Here is a 24,795-nt window from a genome sequence, read left to right on the forward strand (position 1 = left end):
AAAAAGAGGACTTGAAGAACCAATTCGTATGAAATTAATATCAGGAAGTCTTCAAATGTAAGACAGTCTCTTGTAAGATTTAAATATAGATGAAGAATCATTGGCTTATTCATCCAGATTTAATCTACCTCATTGGCTTTAATAAAATCTTCCAGCTTCAGAGGATTCTAAAACAAATCATTATCTATGAGTCTGATTTTCTCACTTAAGCTGAATGCTGATATCCACCTCTTTTATTGTCTTGTCACCACTGGAGGTTACATTTTTCATGAAGCAATACTACCGAGACTACTGTTCAGAAAAAATCCTGAGGTTAGGTATGTCATGAAAAAGTTCATTCAGCAGATAGGCTTTCCAATGCCCATACTACTTTCAAGCTGAAATAGAAGCACTTTTAGCCCTTTTAATACTTACTGTCTCACTGTCACTCAAAGCTTCATCCGATACCTTTGTGTCAGGGTCATCTGCTTCAAAGGACGAAACACTGATTCTGCTTAATTCAATTTCTATTTCTTTTTCAATTCCTTCAGTATCTTCTGACAGTCTACTTTCCATAGCGTCATATCTGCTTTCAAAGCACAACAGAGAAAATACTCTCATTTTCCGTAAGTGCTCATTTACAGTAAGTTTTTTCAGATGTATTTATTGAACTGTTGGCTTAAAACAGGAAAAGGAACAGCAGAAGTTTGTTCTGAACACCTCACTCCACACCAAGAAGCAAAAAATAAGAAAAATGTTAGTGATAAGAGAATCTCCCCTTAGTCTACCCCTCTAAATTTTACAAATATTACCAAATTTGAATATTAAAAACCTCTTCCTGCTCTCTACTCCTTGTGGACAGTATCAGTGCTACAACCTTTTTTCCAGCCCTTATAGCTGCAAAGAAACAAAGCAAAAGCTTCAAACAATAAATACATATGAACAATTACAAAATAAGACTAAGAGTCCAGAAAGCACTTGATGAAGTTGTAACAATAAAGTAGTGAGAAATGGCCTAAACCACAGAAGTACAAGACTTGTAGATGGATTCAGGCAAGAGGGGAAGGGGCTCCTCGCCGTCCCCACCCCCCCGTAACCTGCCCGCCTCTGCTCATCCCTAGCCCCAATTAGGGGACAGGGGAGGCATCCCAGACCCGCTCCATCAGAGGCAACGGGCAGCACCTCAGCCGTGAGGCCGCGAACCAGTTCCTCGTTGACAGAAACTACATCTCCCAGACGGCCCCGCGGCGGGGGGGCCGCCCGCCCACCGCCGTTTCCCGGAAAGGCCGCGGAGCCGCCCCTTTGCATGCTGGGAGTTGTAGTCCGCCCCTCAAGGCACCCCGAGCCCTCCGCTCTCCGCCCTCTACTCCGTGTAGCTACTCACTTGTCGTTCAGCCCAGGTCCTACCGAAGCCCCCGCCTTCCTGGCCGCCTCCGGAGACTGGCCGCCCCTCCGCTCTGAAATTCTGCAGCCCCCAGCCGCCCCCGGTCAGGCCCTGCGCGGGGACAACGAGAGCCCCGCCAGCGCGCTGCTAAACCAGGAGCGTCACCACGGCAACGGGTAACAGCGGCTCGGAAGGCAAGCGGGAGGATCCAAACTTCGCCAGCAGCGGGTGGTTCATGACGGTAGGGCGGGTGGTGGCGCCCCTCCGAAGGCGTGGGACGAAACACCTCGCAGACCTTTTTTCTGTGTTTTTAAAATTTTATTTTAAGTAATGGACTGGAATTTAGTATTCAGAATAAATTGGAATAAGCAGTTAATAGGAAAAAAAAAAGAAAGAATAAAAGCAGACCAAAGACAAGGTGTGGTAAAGGTGAACTGAAATACCATGGTTTTGCTCCCTGTTTGCCAGGAGAACTCGAGGCATGAAGAATGAAAACCCGCCAGACACCCCTTCTGCGTTCACACCCTGGGGCCCCGTTGTGGCTTGGAAAGGCCGGCGGTCCGCGGGCGTTTGGGGGCCATGGCAGCCTGCTGCCAGCTGCCTGGCACGGGGCCATGGCCCTGGGCTGGTTAGCCTGGGCAGGCCTGAGGGGTGCAGGGGGACTGCCAGCTCGGCATACCCTGTCGCCTGTGCTGAGGGCAGGGAACAAAGAATAATAGTTAAAAAAAAGATCTGAGAAAGGCACATTCAAATTATTTGAGAGCTGGAGAAAATGTCCAGTCAGAGAATTAAAGACTCCACACAATTCAGTCTAGCAAAAGTGATATGGGGCAGGGAGTGTGCAGACAATATCATTTTAATATGTAGCTGTATTTATAGGGAATGCATCTGTCCCTGAAGTCTGATTAGGAATACCAAGGTGCAAAGACAGGTATAGCAGAAAAATAAGAGCTGAAAGGCAAAGACAGATTTTACCTAGAAAATGAGCACTTTGTGAGCAATGGGAAGGATCTGCCAAGGATAGTAGGGTTTTTTTCCATCTATCTTCTCTAAAATAAACTGAGTACCTTTCTGAAAGGCTTATGGATGTTAACCACAAAATAGTGGATTCAAGGGCAACCATTTACCATATTCTCACCAGTGTTATGGATGAATAAGACATTTAAATCGTCAAACAATGGAAACTCATCCATTTGAAATCCAGCCTGCCATGTGTCATACTTTACAGAATCATGTATCCAGTGAACTTTTCAATGTGGTCAAGTCTTCAAGCACTGAGCTGAATGTGCACTTGTTTTGTAATGCGAGTTACGCTGTGATCATGGTGATTTAAGACCACAAACACCATGTCAAAATAAAAAAAAACGTTTCTGTGGGCCTGTTGCCTGTAACCAGGAAGTCAGGGCTGATCAGAAGAAAGCTTCTCTGTTGTAAGGATGTGGTTAAGCTGGACTTCAGGAAGAAACGTAATTATGAGACTGCTCTTTAAGGTAGGATGGAAATACTCAGAGATGGTAAGGATTTGCTTGTGAAGTAACAATATAATGCTTCTATTTTTCAGATAAGATAAACTGAAATATTATTATTATTAAAATGACTCAAAATAAAACACTGAAACTGCATGGTTATTACAACAGAACTATTGCAGATGCCAGTTTTCAAGTGAAATATGTAACTGTTCAGGGATTTTTACTTGAACAATGTTTTAATACATTCTGGTTTTGAAAATTCTGATGAAGTTTAATTACTCTTAAAAGTAGTGGATCTTCTTCAGGGAAAGTGCAAAACCAGTTGTCTAATACAGTTTACCATAAGTTTACATGGTGCATTATTGATCCAAATCCACTGCAGAGCTAGTTTGAGAAGCTTGTAGCTTTCTTCATTCTGTGATTCAGCAACAGAAGTTTTATAATCCAGGCAATGATGATCTTGACAGGGCAGGCAAAGCTTGTGCTTGCTGAATCTTTTCTTCTAATCAACAAATTTGATACATATGTAACATATGTTTTGTATGGAAAATAATTGTTAACGCAAGATTTTTTTTGACCACAGAAGCTTCGTCTTTGTCATTTTTTTACTGTTTTACAAATAACAGAAGACATAACTTCATATTGTAATCAATCCGTAGTAATTCTGACAGAAGACAAGAACAATTCCTTTCAAACAAATCCCTTTGCATTAGAAAATACTTTCCAAAGAGTATGCCTATGCTGGTAATGTTCATGCATCTGTGCATGTTTGTGTGCCCGCCTGCTTTACGCATGAGAAGTGTAGGACAACTGCAGTCGGCTGCTGTTACAGAAACCATCTTCTAACACTGCTGCTCTTCAACTCTTTCCAGCTTCTACCACAAAGCCAGGCAGACCAAAATGCCAGAGTATGTTTACAGAAGAGGCAAGACAGGTGAAAGGGAACACGAGGTGGGGAGAAATGTGTGTTTCACTCTCTGTGCAAAAATCTTGATAGGCCCAGAAGATGCAGTATCCCATAATGATAAGAATGATATATAAAAAAAGAAGCCCTGCATCAGAGAGTTTACAGTCCTAGGGGTCTTTTCTGCTGAAATATGCTAAACTATACTTAAAATGTGGATGCCCATGTGACTTCACTGCGGTCCTGTTGACATTTGCAAGCATTTGTAAGGGCGATGCTGTTGTTACTCAGGTTCTAAAGCACACTTTACATGTATTTCAGGGGCAATTGCTACGGGCAGGAACTTTGCTTGCCCTTCCATTGACCAAGCACCCCCTTGCCATTGATGACAGATGAAGTGCATTTCTTGATTTCGTTTCATTTGAAAGGAATTCAACTTTTCACATCCTGTTACAATCCGCAACAAAAAATGGAGGAAAAAAGTAAGTGAGGGTGACTGGGAGATTCACTTCAAAAGTGTAAAGTGTACTCCGAAGTTTAGTACAAGGCAGTTGGTAGCACTGTTTGACAGCTCTCGTGGCTTTGTTAGAACTGTGTGCTGGATTGCACTGAAATCTTTAGGCTGTATCTGCTGTTTTCAACAAAAATTGAATCAAGTTGTGTAGACACAGGAGGAGGACGACGACAAAATTTGGTTGTGTAGACACAGGAGCCCACAAAGGAGGGCTTATATATTTACTATGGTTCTCCCTCTTCATTTCAGCTGGTATCCTTAATAATTAGTAAACTAATTGTACTGAAGAATATAAGGATAAGTGCATGCCAGGCTAAGTAAATCTTTCCATCTCTGCAATATAAATCTTCCTACATACATGCTGCCCCCAAATGTCTTTAGTACTTAAGAAAAAAAAGCTAAAAAAAATACATGTGTACAATATAACATTAGAGGTAATTGAGACCAGGCACCATCTTGATGCTTTCACTGTTGCTACTATTTTTTTGTTCAATGTATCAGGTGACTGTTTAAATTTAGTAAACATTATCTGAAGAAAATAAATCCCGTTGTAATTATAGGCTTAGTTATATTTGTTTCATGTTGAACTGAATCTATGATTATATTTTCAGCTGTGATACAAAACTGAAAACAGAAGAATGAAAACAAGAGATAAAATTATAATACAAAAATACTACTTACATGTCTTCAATGGAATTTTCTTGGTAAAAATTCAGTTTTCTTTTTTCTTATTTAGCAGCTTCAAATTAATTTTTTAAAAATGTCTTGAATTATAGCAGTAATCGTCCTTTTTTTCCAGGCCCTGGGTCTTATGCTTTTGACATTTGGTCTGTGCCTTTTATTTGACAGAAACAGTTTATTCAGTGTGTTACGTGACAATAAATAGAATTTTTCTTTTGTTTCAAATGTTTGCAGGATAAATCAGAAACAGTGATAGAATTTCTTTTTCACAAGGTGGCAGTATTGGATTGAAATTTATAGGTTATTTTTTCTATTGTGTATATTTTCCATCATTAGTATGATTATCAAAATAGGGGAAAATATATATCAGTATATCTAAAACTTATATATGATTATAATTTATGCAATTTATTTATTTCTCTTGCTGTACAGTTTATAGATGAATCACTGAAATATAAATCAGCTCTACTGATCTTTTCTTTATATAATTCACCAGACTGCATTTGGTCTGCATTGGACAAGATTATAGATCGTTTAGGATAATTTGGGTGGAATGAACACAAGTTGGAGCTTGGGCCTCTCCATATAGATATTCCTTTTTCCCAGAGTGTCTATCAAAATGATTCACAGAGAATTAAGTTTTGGGTCACATAACAACAGCTGTGCTCTTAAAGAGCTCTCTGCCTTGGCTATGTTATCCAATACCATAATTCTGAGATGAAGTATTTAAGATGGAAGTAATGAAAACCCTTGCTACTTTCCATATCTATGCAAAGATGGTTAAAGTGAAAAGGGGAAAGTGACCAGTCACAAAGAGGGAGGATAGCATTGAATCTGAGTCTGGATTTAATGAGAACTATATCTGCGTCCATGCAGGATTTGTCCACGTGCTACTAATTTTTGGCAAACAGAAAAAATCTGTACACTTGTAATTGTTCTCTGATTTCACTGTGAATGGTTCACATTGTTCAACTGAGTATGTTCTGTTTACATCTCATTATCTGAATTTATGAAAATACTTCTTTTTCCTTCTGTGACTGTAAATAGCATAAGTAATAATAATACCCTTTTATCATTCCACTATTTCCATCCTTTCAATAATGGCATTGCAAAGATTTAATTGTTTTTCTGGAATAAGTTTTGTAAGTGGACGTTTCAAAAAAGAGAAGTGACTATGTGCTGTGTTACAGTTTCTTCAAGCAAGAAACAGCTAGTGGCATATATTTCTTGTATATTACTTGGAATTGGATCTGTTATTACTTTTACATCAGTTGTTGGATTCCTTGGAAGTGTTATGGAAATCAAATGTCTACTAGTAAGTGTAAATCAGACTCCAACTTTCTCATAAAATGAAAGGGAGTTTTGTGCACATGAAAACTGTGATCCTGCCCTGATGTTGTGATTTCCACACACAGTGCTTAACAAATCTGCTGATATTTTTAGATAAAGTTCTGGCTCAAATGAACTCTGAACAAAACTGAAGCTCCTTCCATATCACTCATGAACGTTTTCAATGACAAAACACTTACAGTTTGATGCAGCATTTAGCCACTGTATTTATTAACTTAGAGGTTTTAAAATTAATTTAGTATTGAAATTATGCAGAATGACTGTCTCTCAGTATGTGTTCACATGCTTAGTATGTGCTGAAGAAATAAAGAAAAGCCTGCCAGAAAATGTTGCAGGTTGAAGGCACAAGTAGCTGCAGTATGACTACAATACTGAAATGGAGAGTATGATTAAAAAGCTGTTACCTATGTAGACCTACCTGAATACTCCATATTTATATACAATTCCTGCTTTTTAAGAGAAGAACACTTTGGTTTCTGAAAAATTACACTGTAACTATACGTTCTTATGAGCACCTTGATTACATTTTTTCCTTTGTCTTTTGTTTATTGTCACCCTTTTTGAGCAATCTGTTTTAGACTATGTGAAGGCTGAAGCACCGAACTGTTCTACTGATTCATTTGTTAAGCATTAGAAATGTCAGTTGGCACAGCTGTGAGAGGAGCCCAGGTGCTATAACCATGAATCTTGTTCCTTCTTCCTTCCTGCTACTGCCCTAGGTATGTAGTGTTTGCCTCACAATTTACCAGATGATGAAAGAGAAAGAAGTGTCTTATTTCCGACTTCCATGGAAGTATCTAGTATCACAATATCTAGATACCGTGAATGAAAATTTGGTCTCACTGAAAATGAGCAAAATCAACTATCTTTTTCTTTCACTTGTGCATTTTACAGCTCTAAGGAGTCCTTGACTAGGTGTGAGACTTAGGTACCATGATAATTCAAACAGGAAATAATGAAATGAGAGTTTTCTGCAGTGGAGCACAGCTATTTAACAACACCTTTTCTTCTTCACTTCCAAGAAAGTTATGGCTCTGTCTTTAAGCCCAAAACAGTGAGTTGTACTTTGCCCAAAGCCTGCCTCTTAGACTATGATGTCACTTTCTGAGTGTTTCCAGGAAAAACTATTTCTTACTTTTGTTGGAATGACTCTAAATAATAATCATGAAGGATTATACATGAGCTTGTGGAATTTTTCCTTTCATTGCTCACTTGTTCAATATTATGTTTATACCTAATTTGCTGGGTTTTTTTGGTATAAGGATTTTCAAATCCTGGTGTTTGTTACCTAGATGGTACTATATTGGTGCTGATATTTGTGAAGAAAGAAGAGGTATGTAAATAAATTATGTGAGACTGCTGATAATTTCAAAATAGTTTCTTGCAATTAATTAAAAAAAAAATCTAATAGTTCTCACTGCATGCTATATCACCATTTGTTTGAACTTGAGTATTTTACATGTTGACCAGGCATAGCAGAAGATGTGGAAAACTTAAGTCCAGGAATTCAACATGGTTCAGTAGTTGTAAAGGGGAGTGCATGGAAACATATTTCCAGTTTCTCCTCTGCAACAAAACATACTCTTCCTATTTAGGAATGTGGAATCAGCAGTGTAAGGGACAGCTTTATTCCTTTTTGAGGGATGACCCAGGAAGTCCCTCTTTCCTGGACATCAGCAGAGGTAGGAGAAAGCATTAGATACTAACCTGTGTCTGCTAGCAGGTGATAACAGTAGTCTGCTTTGCAATTGATAGTAGGAGTCATTGCTATCATGGCATGAAAAGTGTACTAATGAATTACTAGTTTTATTGTTTGAGCCTGTATTTTAGGTCCAAGTAGAGATCTAATATAAGGAATATGTATCTTTGCTTTTAACAACAGGAAGCAACAATAAATACCAACATAGTTGTCATTAGTAACTGTAGTGCTTTGAAGCTTTTTTCAGTCATTTATTTGTCTACATATAGCAACTCCAATAGCTTGAGCACTCCTCACAGTATTATATGGAAGGTAATCTGTCTGAATCCATACTGGTCTGGCTGCTTCCCTATTCCATATTTCCAGAATCTATGGTTTGAGAAAACTTCCCAGGACACTGGTCTCATAAGGTTCATACAGTTCTCCAGATCCTGCTGCTATTCAGGCAGGGTACAGCATAAATAAATTAGTTGTAGTCCATCAAAGTGAATCTGTACCATGAAGATTTTTCATTAAATGTTAATTTATGGTGATTGAGTCCTCCCTGTTTTATATGATGGTTTTAAGTATTGAAAGATTTGAACTGTCAGGAATGATGCATTTTGGAGTCAGCTATTTGTGCTAGGAAAATTTGTTGAAAGATTGCAATTAAATTTATTTTATATCAACTGTAATTGCACTTCATCTCAACCTTAATTAATTGTTGCTGAAGTATAATAAATGATGGTAACATCACCATTCACTGTGCAAGCTTTTGAATTTTGTTTTTAGGATGCAGCCTAGTGAGGGGAATGAGTTGGAGAAGCCTCATTTTTTTCTTGTTTTGTAATGAAACCTTTCAGTGGCCTAAGAGTTCTCCTCTGCATGTATTCCCTGCTACACTCTCTATAATAACACTCTTGTGATCAGCTTGTCGACTTCAATTACTGTTGAAGGCATATTTTCAGAGTCTCTGCAAAAATGCCTAATCTAGGGCCAACATGAGCTGCTAACTCCCCTAGCCCAAAGCAATACACATCCTGGCCAGATTGTATGGTGCTCACACAAGTTGGTATCACATTAGGTGTAGAATCAATTTTGGTTTTGTGCTTATTATTGTATAGTGCATTGCTTATTAAAAATAAGTATGAGAGGTAGGATTTAGTATTTCAGGACAGATCAGGTGCATCTAAACTATGTTCCCTGGCTCTTCTGGCTTCATTTGGACTCATCACAGTGTGTCTGCCTGTGCTATGTATGTGATTTGACTCTCTTCATTTATCTTCCCCTTTGGCTTTCAGCTTTCCATTAGCGCAATGGCTATGATATCTCTTAGATCATATTTGGCACATTGATTAGAATGCTGCTGCTTGCAAGTAACCCTTGAAGAAACCTGAATATCAATAAAAAATCAAGGATTGTACTATCCATCCACACTCTTACCAACATGCATGTATCAAATGCTATAAATATTTCTGAACAGGTCCACAGTCAGTGAAACAACAGAATTGATGAAGTTATTTCTGAATACAGGAATGAGAGTCTGGCTGAGCAGGAACCCGCGTGAAACATTCTGAGTGCTGTGCAGCAAATGTAAGGAAAAAACCCCACAAAATATCACCACCACAAATATACTGCATCAACCAAAAATGTGTATACCAATCAGAACTTAAAGAAACCAGCTCCTTTAGTAAGGGATTAATTTTTCAAGATCCGCTGCTAATATCTGATGTGGGTGGGCAGATTCCTTGCTGTTATATGGATTTTTATGGATGAGATTAGGCTTTTGGAGGCCTTGTCAATGTATGTAGGAGGAGACAGGTCTGGACACTGAAGTTTACTGCAGCTGAAAAAAACAGTGGGTTTCCTAATATCTTCGGCAGTTCTGGATGTCATAAAACACTTGGTCTGCTTAAGTCTCTAGACTGACCTGAACCATGGACAAGGAGGGATGCTGTGAGGTCAAAGCAGAGCTCCTACTGTGAGAGCATTTGAATAGGTATTGCACTGAGACTTTCTCAGAAATAGCGTTTAAAGCCTTAAATAAGCTTGCAAAACAATACTTTTAGCACACTTAATTATTATTAATAATAAATTTTGTGGCCTGGCAGCATGTAATTTGTTTCCTTTTTCAGAAAAGTCCTTTAAAGCATTTGTATGGGATCAATTATTTTGTCAATGGTGTGGCTAGACTATGTGCTGGTATACTTGAGCTCAGTTTTATTGAACTGTTTTGGGAGCAGAGATTTCGGCAAGGCTACCTACCCACCACCTACCCCAGTGGGCATGTTCAGATTGTGGCAGATCTCAGAGTCCTGTGGATATTTTGCTATTGGTATCTAAGCCACATAAAATATCAAATCTGTCAAGGTGAACTGTAATCACACTTTTGAATGAAATACTGCCATCCCAAAGTCTTGTGTTACATCCTTCCAGCTCTTTACAATATCATTGGCATCTGCCATGCGAAAAATAAAAAGCCTAAAATCATGAATAGTATTAGAGAAGAACTATATGCTTATATATTCTTGGTAATATTTAATGTACTGCTCAAAGCTGGTGATTTCTTTAACTGAACTTACAGAGCTGTTGAAATTGAATGTTTTTACAGAGAAAGGCCAGTTTTACCTAAGTTATCTAATTTTTCAAAATTTAGAAGCCGTATATCTTGGATTGACTCTTCAAAACACAAAAATGAGATGCTTTTATTTAGTATTTCTGAGCTAAAATATGGCAGACTTTTCATCCCACAGAACTATTCAAACATTTCTGGAATTTCATCCTGATTCAGAATGAAAAACTGCTGAAATTTCCTACATGAAAAGAATTCCATTCTCTAAGCTGTTTGACGGTTTGGTTAGGTTTTGTGTTACTGGTATTGAAACAGGTTATTGGGAAGAGCTAGCTGATAATCCATTTGAAAAGGACACAGTGTCTGCTTTGTGCTTCAAGTTTGAGCTATGTGTACACAAGAGGTCAATTGCTGCTAAAACACAAGTTGGAATAGGGAGACTTTCTAAAGATCTTTTGCTAAGAGCAGAGAATTTTTGCAAATATGACATTAGAAGTGACAAAGGAATAACTACAAGTTTTCAAAAATCTGGTCCTTATTCAAGTATCTTATTTAAGTATCTAGATCAGACTAAAACAGAGTCTCTGTGGTTTTATTTTTATTTATTAAAATATGTTTTATAAAATCTGTCCCCATTTACTGCATTGTTATGAAACAACCTTAATTATGTTGTTTCCAATAATGTATAGTTTTCTTTCTTCTTTTTGTTGTACTTCACACTGAGCACATCCTTAATACAGCTTACTGCTTACACAAAATTTCTACACTGAAATTACTTTGGAATATTAAGGGTGATGATAGTCAAATGTTTTATTTTAGTCTGGGTTTGTAATTTTTTTTTTTTTCTATTTACATATGTTCTAGAATAATTTAGACTCTAAAAGAAAGTTCCTTTCAAAAGTATATTTTAGGATCATATTGCTGTTAAGTCTGTACTATCCAGTGCATATCATGGGAAATGATACACACACAAGGGTGAATCATCTCCTGCAGAAACCTCTCTCTACTGAATACAGAGGGAAACTGTCTAGCTGATTTAATCAACTGATAGCTAGCACTTGTTGGGGTGAAAATTCCTCTGTGTGTTAGTCTTTATAGGTGTTAGAGTTACCAAGTTACAGGATTTTTATTCTAGATGGAATGCTGTGGAAGATACAATGGCACACAGTGGAAAACGAATAAAAACAAGGAAAGCAGTACTCAGATCCCATGTTCATGCACAAAATCCAGTCTGGAGAAATGGTTTTGTGATGTCCCAAGGGGTTCAACATACAGTTTGGTAAGAAGTAAAAAAACTTGCCTTGAAAAATGTATCTTTTGCTGCTAAATGAACAAAATGGAAAAAAATATACAAAACAAATGCCAAAGTAGTAATAATAGTCATTGTTTTGTCTTTGGTCTCTCTGAACCCTTAGTTTTTACTAGTTAGGTGTCAGTCATGTAGGCAGTTCTAAATTAAGAATACTTCAAGAAAACAGGAGTTGTGCCTGATCAATATCACAGGGACATTTGCTAGCAGTTTAAGAAGTAGTAAGAATCTTGGCATTCAGAAATCCATGCTGTGCAAATCAGTGGTGACAATGGAAAGTGACAATATATAAAAAGTATACAGTACATTTTCCCCTTGTAATTACTCTTCATTACTTACAGAATGTCAGCATTTATTTGTATTATCTGTTTCCAGCGCATCTCCAACACTTCACAGATAAGAGGAATGAGCAAGGCATTGAAATACGTCTTGAGACCAGTTCATGTTAGCATTTACATACCTTAATATCAAGGGCCCTGTTTGCATAGGACCATCAGATATCATCACTTGAGCTGGAGCAAAGCGATACATATTATTCTCTTCTTTGGAACATTGTCTTCTTCAGTGTTAATAGAACTGTTCAATGAGAACAAAAATTCAATAGGCAAAGGTTGTTTCTTGACAATGCAGGACAGTAAATAATTGAAAGGATGTTGTTGAATGACATCTGCTATTGTCTTCCTTTGCTCATCAGTTTGAAATTGTTCCCTGTTTCTACAAACCCTTGTCATTATTAAAAGATCACTTCAAATTACAGAAAGCATTTTTGAATATGTTTTATTGTATTTATAGCTATTTTAAGCTATGTAATAATTTATAATTTATTTTTAAAAACAATATAATAAGCATAGATAGTATTCTGGAAAATATACACATCCATTTCAGAAGGCATAATGCATGAGAATCAGTGAAAACTTGAAAATATTCTTTCAAGCATTTACTTGTAAGGTAATCTCTCAGTTATACTCACACAAAAGTGAATTCCCTTTTGATTAAGTCACAAGCTCTGGAACATTTCCATACAAAAATATCAGATTTACTTAAGAACAATCTGTTTAGTTCAGATAATTTTAAAAATGTTGTAGCTAACTCTTCACAGTACTGAAGGCATTTAGGAGTAATCTCACGATCGCTTGCCCTTGTTCTTGTGGGAGACTTTAACTTCCCAGACATCTGCTGGAAATACAACACAGCAGAGCGGGACCAGTCCTGGAGATTCTTGGAATGTGTGGCAGATAACTTCCTGACACAGCTGGTGAGAGAACTAACCAGAGAAGGTGCCCTGCTGGATCTCCTCTTTGTGAACAGAGAAGGACTGGTGGATGATGTGCTGGTTGGAGGACGACTAGGGCACAGCGATCATGAAATAATAGAGTTCTCTATTCTTAGAGAGGCCAGGAGAGGGGGCAGCAGAACTGACATCCTGGACTTCCAAAGGGCTGACTTTGTCTTGTTCAGGCACCTGCTTGAAAGGATCCCTTGGGAGACGATCCTGAAGGGTATAGGGGTCCAGGAAGGCTGGGCGCTCTTTAGGAAGTCTTAATGGCTCAGGAGCAGGCTGTCCCCAGGTGCTGTAAGAGAAGCCGACGACAGAGAAGATCACCCTGGCTAAACAGGGAGCTTTGGCTGCAACTCAGGGAGAAAAGGAGAGTTTAGAGCTTTTGGAAGAAGGGGCTGGCCACTCACAGTGATTACAAAGAGGCTGTGAGGCTATGCAGGGCAGAAATCAGGAGGTCTAAAGCCCAGCTGGAAATTAATCTGGCTTCAGCAATCAAGGACAACAAGAAATGTTTCTATAAGTATGTCAATAGCAAAAGAAAGACCAGGGAGAGTCTCCATCCCCTGCTACACACAGGAGGAATCATGGTAACAAGTGTTGAGGAAAAGAGTGAGGTGCTTAATGCCTTCTTTGCCTCAGTCTTTAATAACAAGACTAGTTGTACTGAGGGAATCCAGCCTCCTCAGCCAGAAGACAGAGACTGGGAGAACGACCTCCCCACAATCCAGGAGGAGATAGTCAGTGACCTACTGCATCACATAGACATACACAAGTCTATGGGACCGGATGGGATACACCCGAGGGTGCTGAAGGAGCTGGCTGGGGTGCTCGCCAAGCTGCTTTCCATCATTTACCAGCAGTCCTGGCTGACCGGGGAGGTCCCGACAGATTGGAAATTGGGCAATGTGATGCCCATCTATAAGAAGGGTTGGAAGGATGATCCGGGAAATTACAGGCCTGTCAGCTTGACTTCGGTGCCCGGGAAGCTGATGGAGCAGCTCATCCTGAGTACCATCACACAACACATGTGGGACAACCAGATGATCAGGCCCAGTCAGCATGGGTTTATGAAAGCCAGGTCCTGCTTGACAAACATGATCTCCTTCTACGACAGGGCGACCTGCTTATTGGATGAGGGAAAGTCTGTGGATGTTGTCTACCTTGACTTCAGTAAGGCCTTTGACACCGTTTCCCACAGCATTCTCCTGACAAAACTGGCTGCCCGTGGCTTGGATGGGCACACGCTTTGCTGGGTAAAAAACTGGCTGGATGGCTGGGCCCAAAGAGTTGTGGTGAACGGAGTTAAATCTGATTGGTGGCCGGTTATGAGTGGTGTCCCTCAGGGCTCGCTTTTGGGGCCACTCCTGTTTAACATCTTTATTGATGATCTAGATGAGGGGATCAAGTGCACCCTCAGTAAGTTTGCAGATGACACCAAGTTGGGTGGGAGTGTTGATCTGCTCGAGGGTAGGGAGGGTCTGCAGAGAGATCTGGACAGGCTGGAGCGATGGGCTAAGGCCAACTGTAGGAGTTTCATAAGGCCAAGTGCCGGGTTCTGCACTTGGGCCACAACAACCCCCAGCAGCGCTACAGGCTTGGGGAGGAGTGGCTGGAGAGCTGCCAGTCAGAGAGGGACCTGGGGGTGTTGATTGACAGCCGGCTGAACATGAGCCAGCAGTGTGCCAGGGTGGCCATGAAGGCCAATTGCATCCTGGCTTCTATCAGAAATAGCGTGGCCAGCAGGGACAGGGAAGTGATCTTACCCCTGTACTCGGCACTGGTGAGGCCGCACCTTGATGACTGTGTTCAGTTTTGGGCCCCTCACTACAAAAAGGACATTGAATTACTCGAGCGTGTCCAAAGAAGGGCAACGAAGCTCGTGAAGGGTCTGGAGCACAGGTCTTATGAGGAACGGCTGAGGGAACTGGGGTTGTTTAGTTTGGAGAAGAGGAGGCTGAGGGGAGACCTCATCACCCTCTACAACTACCTCAAAGGAGGTTGCAGAGAGCTGGGGATGAGTCTCTTTAACCAAGTAATAAGTGATAGGACAAGAGGTAATGGCCTCAAGTTGCACCAGGGAAGGTTTAGACTAGATATTAGAAAGTATTTCTTTACAGAACGGGTTGTTAGGCATTGGAATGGGCTGCCCAGGGAGGTGGTGGAGTCCCCATCCCTGGAGGTGTTTAAGAGTTGGGTCAACACAGTGCTTAGGGATATGGTGTAGTTGGGAACTGTCAATGTTAGGTTAATGGTTGGACTAGATGATCTACAAAGTCTTTTCCAACCTATATGATTCTGTGATTCTGTGCATATTAATAATGTATTTGCTTTCTGGCAAGTAAATATCAGAACCCATCATAACATGCAGAAAGTATGTTCTTATAAAGATGCAGTATGAATTCAAAAGTTGCAGTGATTTTTCTTGAAATTGTTCATCTGTACTTGCTTAGGGATGTGAAGAATATTTCAATGCATGGTTTGAAAGCAGTGTTTTGATCTTAACTGCAATTACTATCAGCCTGCTAATTACACAGGTAAGAATACTTTTAAGCAAAAAGCCACAAAATATTGATACTCTGCTGGGATAAAAATCAATTCAGTGCCATTTGGCTTTGACATGCTCTGAAATTTTGTAAAGCTTTCCATCAATTTTAATTAGAAGTAAGATCAAGCACTGTTTACCGACGAACTCCCATATATTCAAGTACCATCATAGATGTTGGTGTCCAAAGTTTGTTGAATGAAATGTTTGACCTGACTTGTGAAAGCAAACAGCATTGCAAGTTAAATCTGTGGAGCAAAAGACCTCTTTTGTCCTCTATTTGCACAGAACCTAGTCCATGAATATGCTAAATCAAACAATACAAAATCATGAAACCCCTCCACCCACATATTTATGTGAAAATTTTATTGTGTAAAAAGGAATAAAGCTTTCAATATCAAAATCACTTGAATAATGGCAACAAGAATTGATTGTTGACTCCACAGATACCCTGAAGGTATCATTCAAACAGGCAGAAGGATTTTTGATAATATGTAAAATTGTGAGATTGAAAATAAGATTAGTTCGTTTTTATTCAGATAATTAAAAGTATGACCTATTTTACCTCTTCGATATGTAGTAGCTTCCCACAGAGTTATGTAGTAAAAACATTCCAGCTATGCAGTGGGCCAGTTCAGTAATGAAAATGTTTCTTATTCATACTCACCTAATCCTCTCTAGCACAGTACATAAGTGTCTCATGATCTTCAATGTACTATCATTGACACCTTCTTGTCAGATGGGAGAGAACTGTTATCCCCATTCAAGAGGTTAAGACCAAGAATCATAGAATCATTTAGGTTAGAAAATATCTTTAAGATCATTGACTCCAACTGTATTTGGATTCATAGGGCTCTGAAACACTTAACAGTTAACTGAATTATGTGCCACTTGAAGTAGATTTCAAGATACTTCTGTGGATGTGGGCCCAAGTGACTTGCTGGAGGTCATACAGCAAGCCTGTGCCAGAGCAGAGAATTCAGCTTGTGCCTTCAGGCACATGTCCTGATCATTCTCCTTTATATCCTTCTTCATTGTCATCTATAGGGGCCAGGTTAGCAGACAGATTGACTCAGTCATAAGTGAGTATCAATACTTTTTTTTGTTTTTAACTCACTCTTTTTCCTTTCTGAGATATTTTTGATCACACTAACTGGTCAGCTATTTAGAAGCATCAGAAAGAATAATATTTGGCCAAATGAATCATGAACTCTTCTGAGCATTGCTGTGGTGCAAGAATTATCTGATCTGTGCCTGTGACAGTCAATGAAATTACTTCCACTAAAATTTGGATCATACTCTAATCACTAGGATATTAACATTTGGGCTTTAATATGTTTGTTTATTGTTCATGGCTATGGATATGGTAGTATGCTACAAAATTATGTTTGTTATATGTCTGAAGTACTATGCCATTTACTATCTGGTTAGAAGCTTCCTGATAAACTGAATACTAGTTTCCTGAGTCTTCAGAACAAGTTGTTCAGAGTGTTGTAAATAGTACTGTGTAGTATGCTGGACTTTGAAACAGAAGAAACCCTTTATCAGGTTCAGTCGAGAAAAAACATCTACTAAACATTGCTGATATTTCTTTAGGCCTTTACCTTTTCTTCCAGTCCTTCTCTGTTTTGTCCTTGTCTGTTGTACAATTGAATCTCCAAAAATTTCACTGAGTCTTATAAATATTGGACTCTTACCAGCTCTGTTCCAAGAAGTGTTATAGTACACATCTTAGTTCTTGATGAATGGCTCTTACCATTCATTTAATCAAATGGTTTCAGTGGTTTAGTGGAGTAAGATTGAAACCCTAAAATATTCTTTATCCTCTGAGCAGTGAAGTGACCTGGAATATCTTGAGGAAAATTGAGGAAAGCATGGTATTACAAGTGTAGGTGGTAGCACTGTTAATTATTTGTTGCCTAAAACTTCCCATTTCAGTAATCCATTTTCTGATGCTTATAAATTTGTTAACTTCTTTTTATTTAGTCTAAAATTTTTCTATTTCAAGTGCTTGCCAGCTAAATTTCTTATTTAGAGAACTTCAGATAAAAGAAACATGTCAAAGCAGAGGAGAGTGGCATGCTTGGAACAGAATCTCAATTCCAAACTTGTATATTTTATTCTGCCACCAGCAAAAATCTGAGGAACACAGTGATGAAGTCTCTCATCTCACCCAAAGGTTTATCTGCATTAAGAATGGTAGATACCTGTTACCTTGACGTCTGTGATGGTTTAAGAGCTTTTAGTCTTGTTATTGATGTAATTCAGTCTGAGAACACAACCTGAGAAGGATATTAAATAATAATAAATAAATAAATAGGTTTTTTTCAGTAATCTTAATTTTGCAATTTACAGAGTACTTCAGAAACTTAAGATCAAGAATCTGAATTTTAGTTCATAAATATCATTCTAAAATACAAAGATAACCTAACTTCACTGTAACAAACAGTAAGTTTAAAAATCCCAACAGTCTGGTAAGATAACAGAAGCTACTTTTTTCATTAGACAGTAGATCCATTTCATTGAATAATTCTGTAATACAGAGCAGGATATAACAACTATTTTTCACTTTTTTCCATGCATCTGATATTCAGCAAATACAGAATTGTATAACCATACAATAATATAGGTTCAAATGGACATCTGGGGACTACATAGTCCAGTCCCCTGCTCAAAGCAGGTCTACTTAGATCAGGCTGTTAAGGCCATGTCCAGGTGACTGTTGAGTATCTCCAGGGATGGAGATTCCACAACCTCTCTGGGCAAGCTGTTCCAGTGTTTGACCAGCCTCAACAGTGAGAATCTTTTTCTTTACATCTGACTGGAACTTCCCATGTCACAGCTTGTGTCCTTTGCCTCTTGGACTACTACTGTGCACCTCTGAGAAGAGTTGGCTCCTACTTTTCCACTCCTTCCCATTACATAGTTGAAGCCAGCATTAAGATCTCCCCTTAGGCTTCTCTCTTCCAAGCGGAGCAAACCCAGTCCTCTCAGCCTCTCCTCATATGTCATGTGCTCTGGACCACTAACTATTTTGAGGTTCCTCTGCTGGAACTGCTCTGGTATGCCAATGTCTTTCTAGTACTGGGGACCCCAGGACTGGATACAGTACTCTCTCACAAGAGAATAAGAATCATTTCCCTCAGCCAGCTGACTGCACACCTGCTAATACAGTTCAGGATGCAGTTGGCTGCCTCTGCTGTGAGGGTACACTGCTGACTCATATTCAAATTATTTTCTAGCAGAAGCCCCAGGTACTTTCTGCAAATGTGCTTTCTCCCCAGTTAGCCCCCATGCAACCTGTACTGCTGCATGGGGTTATTTCATCCCAGATGTCTTTACTGAATGTCACGAGTTCCCTGTCAGCCCATTTCTCCAGCTTGTCAAGATCCCTCTGAATAGCAGCTCTGCCCTCCAGATAATTGGCTGTTCTTCCTATCTGCAGAGCTGGTGAAGGTGCAGTTATTCCCATCATTCAGATCATTAACAGAATTGCCCTCAGTCTTGATCCTTGAGGGGTGACATAATTGACCAGCCACCATCTTGGCTTTATACTGCTGATCACAGTCCTTTGAGCCAATTTTCCTCCTAATAGTCCTCTTACTCTCTCCATGTATCATCATTTTGGCTATAAAGATATGGGAGACCATGCCAAAGGCCTTGTTAAGGTACTTGGCGGTCATTACTCTTTCAACTCCTACTAAGCCAATCATCTCATCATAGAAGCATGGTCAGATATGATTTGCCCTTGGCAAAGCCAAGATGGATGTTCCCAGTGACTGGAGTTCTTCATGTTCTTGGAGAGGGTTTCCAAGAGGATTTGTCCCATAATATTCCAAGAGTATAAGGTGAGGCTGATGACCCTGTAGTTCCCCATACCCTCCTTCCTATCTTTTTTGATGATGGGTGTGATGTTTGTTTCTCTGCAGCTATCAGGAATCTCGCCCAAGCACCATAACCTTTTGAAGATGATAGAAGGTGGCTGCTCAGTGATATCAGCCAGGCCCATATGGATCCATGAACTTGTGAATGTCCAACTTGTTGAAACACTCTAGCTTCCTGTACAATGGGTTATTCTTCTGTCCTTCAAGACCCTCTTACTAGGCTCAAGGACCTGATGCTTGAGGACAAATATTGCCTGTAAATACAGAGTACCTCAGACTTTCCATGTCTTTTATCACTAAATCCCCCACCCCATTGAGCAATGGGTCCACATTTTTCTTAGACTTACTTTTGCTTCCCATCTACTTACAGAAGCTTTTCTCACCACTGTTCACATCCCTCAATATCATCTCCAGCTGGGCACTGGCTTTCCTGCATCCATCCCTGCATGCTTGAGCAGTGTCTCTTTTTTCCTCCTGTGTAGCCCATTGCCATTTCCACCTTCTGTATACTTCCCTTTTGTGTTTGAGACCAATTGACAGTTATCCATATGTGCTGGGTTTGTGTGGTGGGGTTTTTGTTAGTGGGGGAGGGGGCTACAGCAGTGGCCCCCTACGAGAAGATTCTCAGACGCTCCAAGTTGGACCCACCTCTGGCCAAGGCAGAGCAATGGTGGCCATGCCTCTGCAAGAATGTATTTAAGAAGGGGAACCTGGGAGGGGGTTGAGACTTGTGAGGAGGCATTATGAAAAGGACACTTATGTGAACACCGAGGTCGGTGTAAGGAAGGAGGAGGAAGCAGGGGAGGTGTGCCAGAGCAGAGAGTCCCCCTGTATCCTGTGGTGAGACAGCAGGGCTGCCTCCTCTGCGACCCATGGAGGTCACCAGAGGAGCCGAGATTTGCCTGCCATCCTGGGTGGAAGACCCCCAGGACTCTGTGGGAAGAAGCACCCCCCACTGTTATAGTTCGACACTGGAAGGACTGCAACACATGGATGCCAGAGCGTCTTGAGAAGAGCTGCATCCTGCGGGGAGGACTCCCGATGGAGAAAGTTTGTGGAGGACTGTGTCCTGTGAGAGGGATACCACATGGAGCACGGGCAAGAATGCAGAAGAGTTCTTCCCTTCTTTGCAGGAAGAAGTGGTGGACTGACTGCACCCCCCCTATCCCCTGCCCCTGTGCTGCTGTGGGGGGGAGGTAGAGATATCAGGAGCAAATCTGAGCCCAAAAGAAGGGAGAGGTGGGGGGAGGTGTTTTTAAGATATGGTAACTTCTCACTGTCCCATTGTGTCTGTTAAGTGTCGTTGTTGTTAGTATTTTGAATTAAAGTGATAGGGTTTTTTCTTCCCCTAACGAACCTGTCTTTTGCCTGTGACCATAATGGATGAGCTACCTTTCCCTGTCCTTAACTCCATTTCTGAGTGAATCTAAAATTGATTAATTTTTTCCTTCCCAGTGCTGCAGGGGAAGGGGTGAGTGAATGGCTGCGTGGTGCTCAGTTTCCCTATGGGCACGACACCATACTAACCTTCTGCCATGCTTGCTCAACTTCCTGCATATCAGCATGGATAGTTCTTGTACTCTGAGGAGGTCATCCTAGAAAATCAGCCAGCTCTTTGGGGCCCCTTTGCTCTCCATGGTGGTCTCACATATGATTCTGCCAAGCAGATACCTGAGCAATCACTTGCTCACTTATTTTAGGATTTTAAAGTCCCCAGTCTCATGGTAATTGCAGATGAGAGCCTTGATCTTTGCATTTCCAACCAGTTCCTCCTTGTTTGTGAGAAACAGAACCAGCAGATCATCTTCTCTAGCTGGATTGTTGATCACCACATCGACCCAATATTCTCAACACACTCCAGAAATCTGGGTTGCTTGCGCCAAGCCATATTACCATTCTAGCAGATGTCAGGTTGTTTCCCTGAGTGCAGGGGCTGGCAATCATGAGACTTCTTCCTCCTCCCTAAAGAAGACTGTGGGCTTTGCTTCCTTGATTCGGCAGTCTCTGGTAGAGACCTACTATGACATCATCTACATTGGTTTGTCCTCTGATCCTTGCCCATAAACTCTCAACTGGCTCATCAGCCCTGCAAAGGCAAAGCTTTCTGCATTCCTCCTGAGATATCAAGTTTGCAGGGGAGTGCCACCTTCCCTCCAAGAGCTACATTTTCACAAATACAGAATACTTCAGTCAGTGTGAAGTAGCTTCTGCAGATACACAAATACTTCTACTCAGTCCATGTGGGATGGTTCTTTATTAGTCTAGTGCAGTAAATTTTATCCAAATCTAATAAACACCTTTTCATGTTTCACTGGTTTGTTATACTTAAAATAATTACTTATGCATTCCCCCTGTTTTAAAAGGATATTAAGGATGGGATTATCTGGGTAAATGCAGCCATGTAAAATCTGGAGAAGTATTCTAGCACGTGTGGAGAGTAAGGTACTCCTGTAGAGTATTTCATCCCACTTTTCCTAGGTAGGTATTATAGAATCATATCCTCTAGAAGTACCTTTATTTTTCTGGTTTGAGTGGGAGCCTAGTTGCACTAGTTTATCGTTTCTACAACTTCAAATGGTTAACACTAGATTAATTGGATCCCACTTTAATAGTATATAGTCAAGAGTTCAGAAGGTCCCAAATAAAGTCACATGTGGAATCTGAATTTGTTCCTAATGTATCTGTATTATAAAATGATTGTCAATTATGTGCTCACATACTGGCTTTCCACAGTAGGCTAAAATCCAAATTCTGTAAAAATGTACTGTGGTCTGTACCCAAATATTATTTGAGGATGAACAGAAGCAGCTCCTATTGTCCTGTGACAATTTGGCATGCCCAAGTGGGAGGAGAATGTGCTTCAGAATGTAAGAAAATACTACAGAACACCTACCAAGATCTGTTGTCAACATTCACAATAAAATGTACATACAGACTGCTAAGATCTCCAGCAAGCACACATCTGTAGATTAGATAATAGATATGTGTGTGTGTGCAAGAAGATTATATATAAAATTTGCAATACTGCCATACATGCTGCTGGTGTGTAACAAGAATAACTATAAAAATATCACTATTAATATAATATTTAGGAAAAAAGGAATAAGAAAGAATAGGGGAGAAAATCTGTAGGATGGAACTTGGGGTTTTTTTAAATGTTTTGAGATAAGAAAATGGAAAGAAGTAGTTTCTAGTTTGTGCAATTCTCATAGGTAGACACTAGAGGACATAGGGAGCTTAAGAATAATACAGGACATAGAAAAATAAATATAAGATTAACAGAATGCCATAACACACACACCTTATACATAGTCCACACTTTAAAACATATTGAATAAGTCTGAAGGTGATAGCCATGTGGCACGGCACTGTAAGAGAAATGATGTTCAGAGACAGCATGCTTCAAAGGAATGGCATGGGAAGCAACTCATGGTAGCTGTGTTAAAGCTCCATAAGGTAATAAATGGATCCAGTTCAGCTAATTTAGAAGTTGTATCACCAAAATTAAGAGATGTACCTAAAAGGATTAGTGGTTTGAGTGTGCAGGGGGAAATCATAACTGCATAAACTCCCTATACAAATCAGTACAGAGAGGAGGGACTGTGGTTACAGATGCTTTCAAGTGGCTTAAAAGCACTCTGCTGCTAAAGAGATGGTCCCACTGTCTTCATGTTCTTAGCCTTGCTCCCATCCCTGGCTGGGCACTGGCACTGGTACCCATGCAGCTTTGTGGGGAACTGTTCCAAGGCCCTGACTGGTCTAAAAAATAATCCTACAAAAAAAAGTTATGTGTTTAGGATTTTTTTTATTGTTTTTCTTGGGTTTTGTTTGTTTTGATTTTGGTATTTGGTTTCTTTTGGTTTGTTGGGGTTTTTTGGCCCATATGTGTCCAGTGTAAAATACATATACATTTCAGGGGTTGGAATTTTTGTTCTGCCTCTCTGTACATAGAGTGTTCTAATCTTGGTGTTAAAATAAGGCTCCCTCTTGCTTTCTTAGTATCTGTCCCACCATGTTATGTGCCTGGATGCACAATGGTTAAGCTTCAGTAAAAGTACACTGAGTGCTTTCACTCACAATGTCTCATGACTTGAAATTTCAAGGTGGGTTCAACCCTTTGAGGAGATTGAGGCTGAAAACTCATGCTTCCCATCTCTGTAACTGGTTCTCCAATTATTATAACATGAGACAATATAAGGGGATGGCATCACTGTCAATATTACATCAAACAAATAGTCATGCTGTTCACTGTGACTAATGTTTGGAGAATTCTCCAGGGGGCTTAAGGAGAGTTCTGGTGGCTCTGAATAAATCCTACACTGCTCAGTTTAGACTTGAATTTTTATAGAGCTACAGATATAAGCTAGATGCCATGTACAAATGAAGCAGGCACTTTAAAAGTGCATAGTGACTGAAACTCCCAGAATATTTTTGGGCAAGGTAGAGAGGCACAAATGCACTATATGCCTGCCTATATGGCTAGGCAGTCCTAGAAAAACAATGGTGTGGATGCCACCTGGTTATTTTGTTTTCATATTCTGAAAGAAATAAGAATTTAGTTATTTGATTTGCTCTTGTATCACCATACTGATCAGCTCCTGAGGGAACAGTATCTGCAGTTCCCACAGGACATTTGTAATTTGTGTTTGGTACTTATCCAAAGCTAATTTAATCCATGTCAGTTCTTCTCTGAATGTCATGTGTATGTTCTGAATAGGAAGCTCCTGTAACACTGTAGATAAAGCTACTCCAGTATAGAAGTCATGGGGAACAGGTTCAGATATTTTAAATGTTAGTTTGGCCTAGAACAGATGGGATAATTTCAGGTATGACCTCCAAGAATTTGAGGATCCAAAGTCAAAAGAACAGGACAGAACAAAGAGCTAATTTGTCTGGGATGGAAACCTCTTTGTAATGAAAAATAATGAAAAAATAAATAACCACTTTTTAATAGAAGGATGCTAGCAGTTAAGACACTATCAACAAACATTCACCAACAAACAAAAAAAGGAACACCTAGAGTGAAAATGTAAAAAAAAAGAGTAAAGTGTGAACAGTTTTTTTTTTTAGAATGAGTCAGAGTTGCTAGCTGTTTGAATAATCACTAGCCAAGCTCCTGTTCTCCATTCTTATAAAAATATTTAGAATTCCAAGAAGAATACAGTAAATAATATCCTTTTTGCTTTAACAGATATAGTGACACTAACATATGATCACAGTGATCTAATGATATTTCAAAATTAAAGGTGA

The 24,795-nt window shown here is 39.8% G+C and overlaps 2 protein-coding genes across 2 annotated transcripts in view; one reads left to right on the forward strand and one right to left on the reverse strand.

Annotated features, from left to right (window-relative positions):
- The window catches only part of LRRIQ1 (leucine rich repeats and IQ motif containing 1), a 117,129-nt gene extending 115,632 nt beyond the window's left edge, over positions 1–1,497 (reverse strand). The window contains 2 exon segments of the mRNA XM_074825427.1: positions 415–565; positions 1,364–1,497. Of these exon segments, the coding sequence (XP_074681528.1) occupies positions 415–555 (141 nt within the window). The 5' untranslated portion in view covers positions 556–565; positions 1,364–1,497.
- A 3,391-nt stretch (positions 1,498–4,888) lies between these two features.
- Positions 4,889–16,870, forward strand: TSPAN19 (tetraspanin 19). Its single transcript, XM_074825428.1, is given in 10 exon segments — positions 4,889–4,954; positions 5,050–5,122; positions 6,122–6,252; positions 7,076–7,081; positions 7,544–7,576; positions 7,579–7,614; positions 9,443–9,551; positions 11,665–11,810; positions 15,570–15,653; positions 16,796–16,870. Coding segments are annotated over 10 exon segments (759 nt in total).
- Positions 16,871–24,795: the final 7,925 nt, after the last annotated feature.

The sequence above is a fragment of the Strix aluco genome, chromosome 5 (genome assembly GCF_031877795.1).
Source record: "Strix aluco isolate bStrAlu1 chromosome 5, bStrAlu1.hap1, whole genome shotgun sequence".
NCBI lineage: Eukaryota > Metazoa > Chordata > Aves > Strigiformes > Strigidae > Strix > Strix aluco.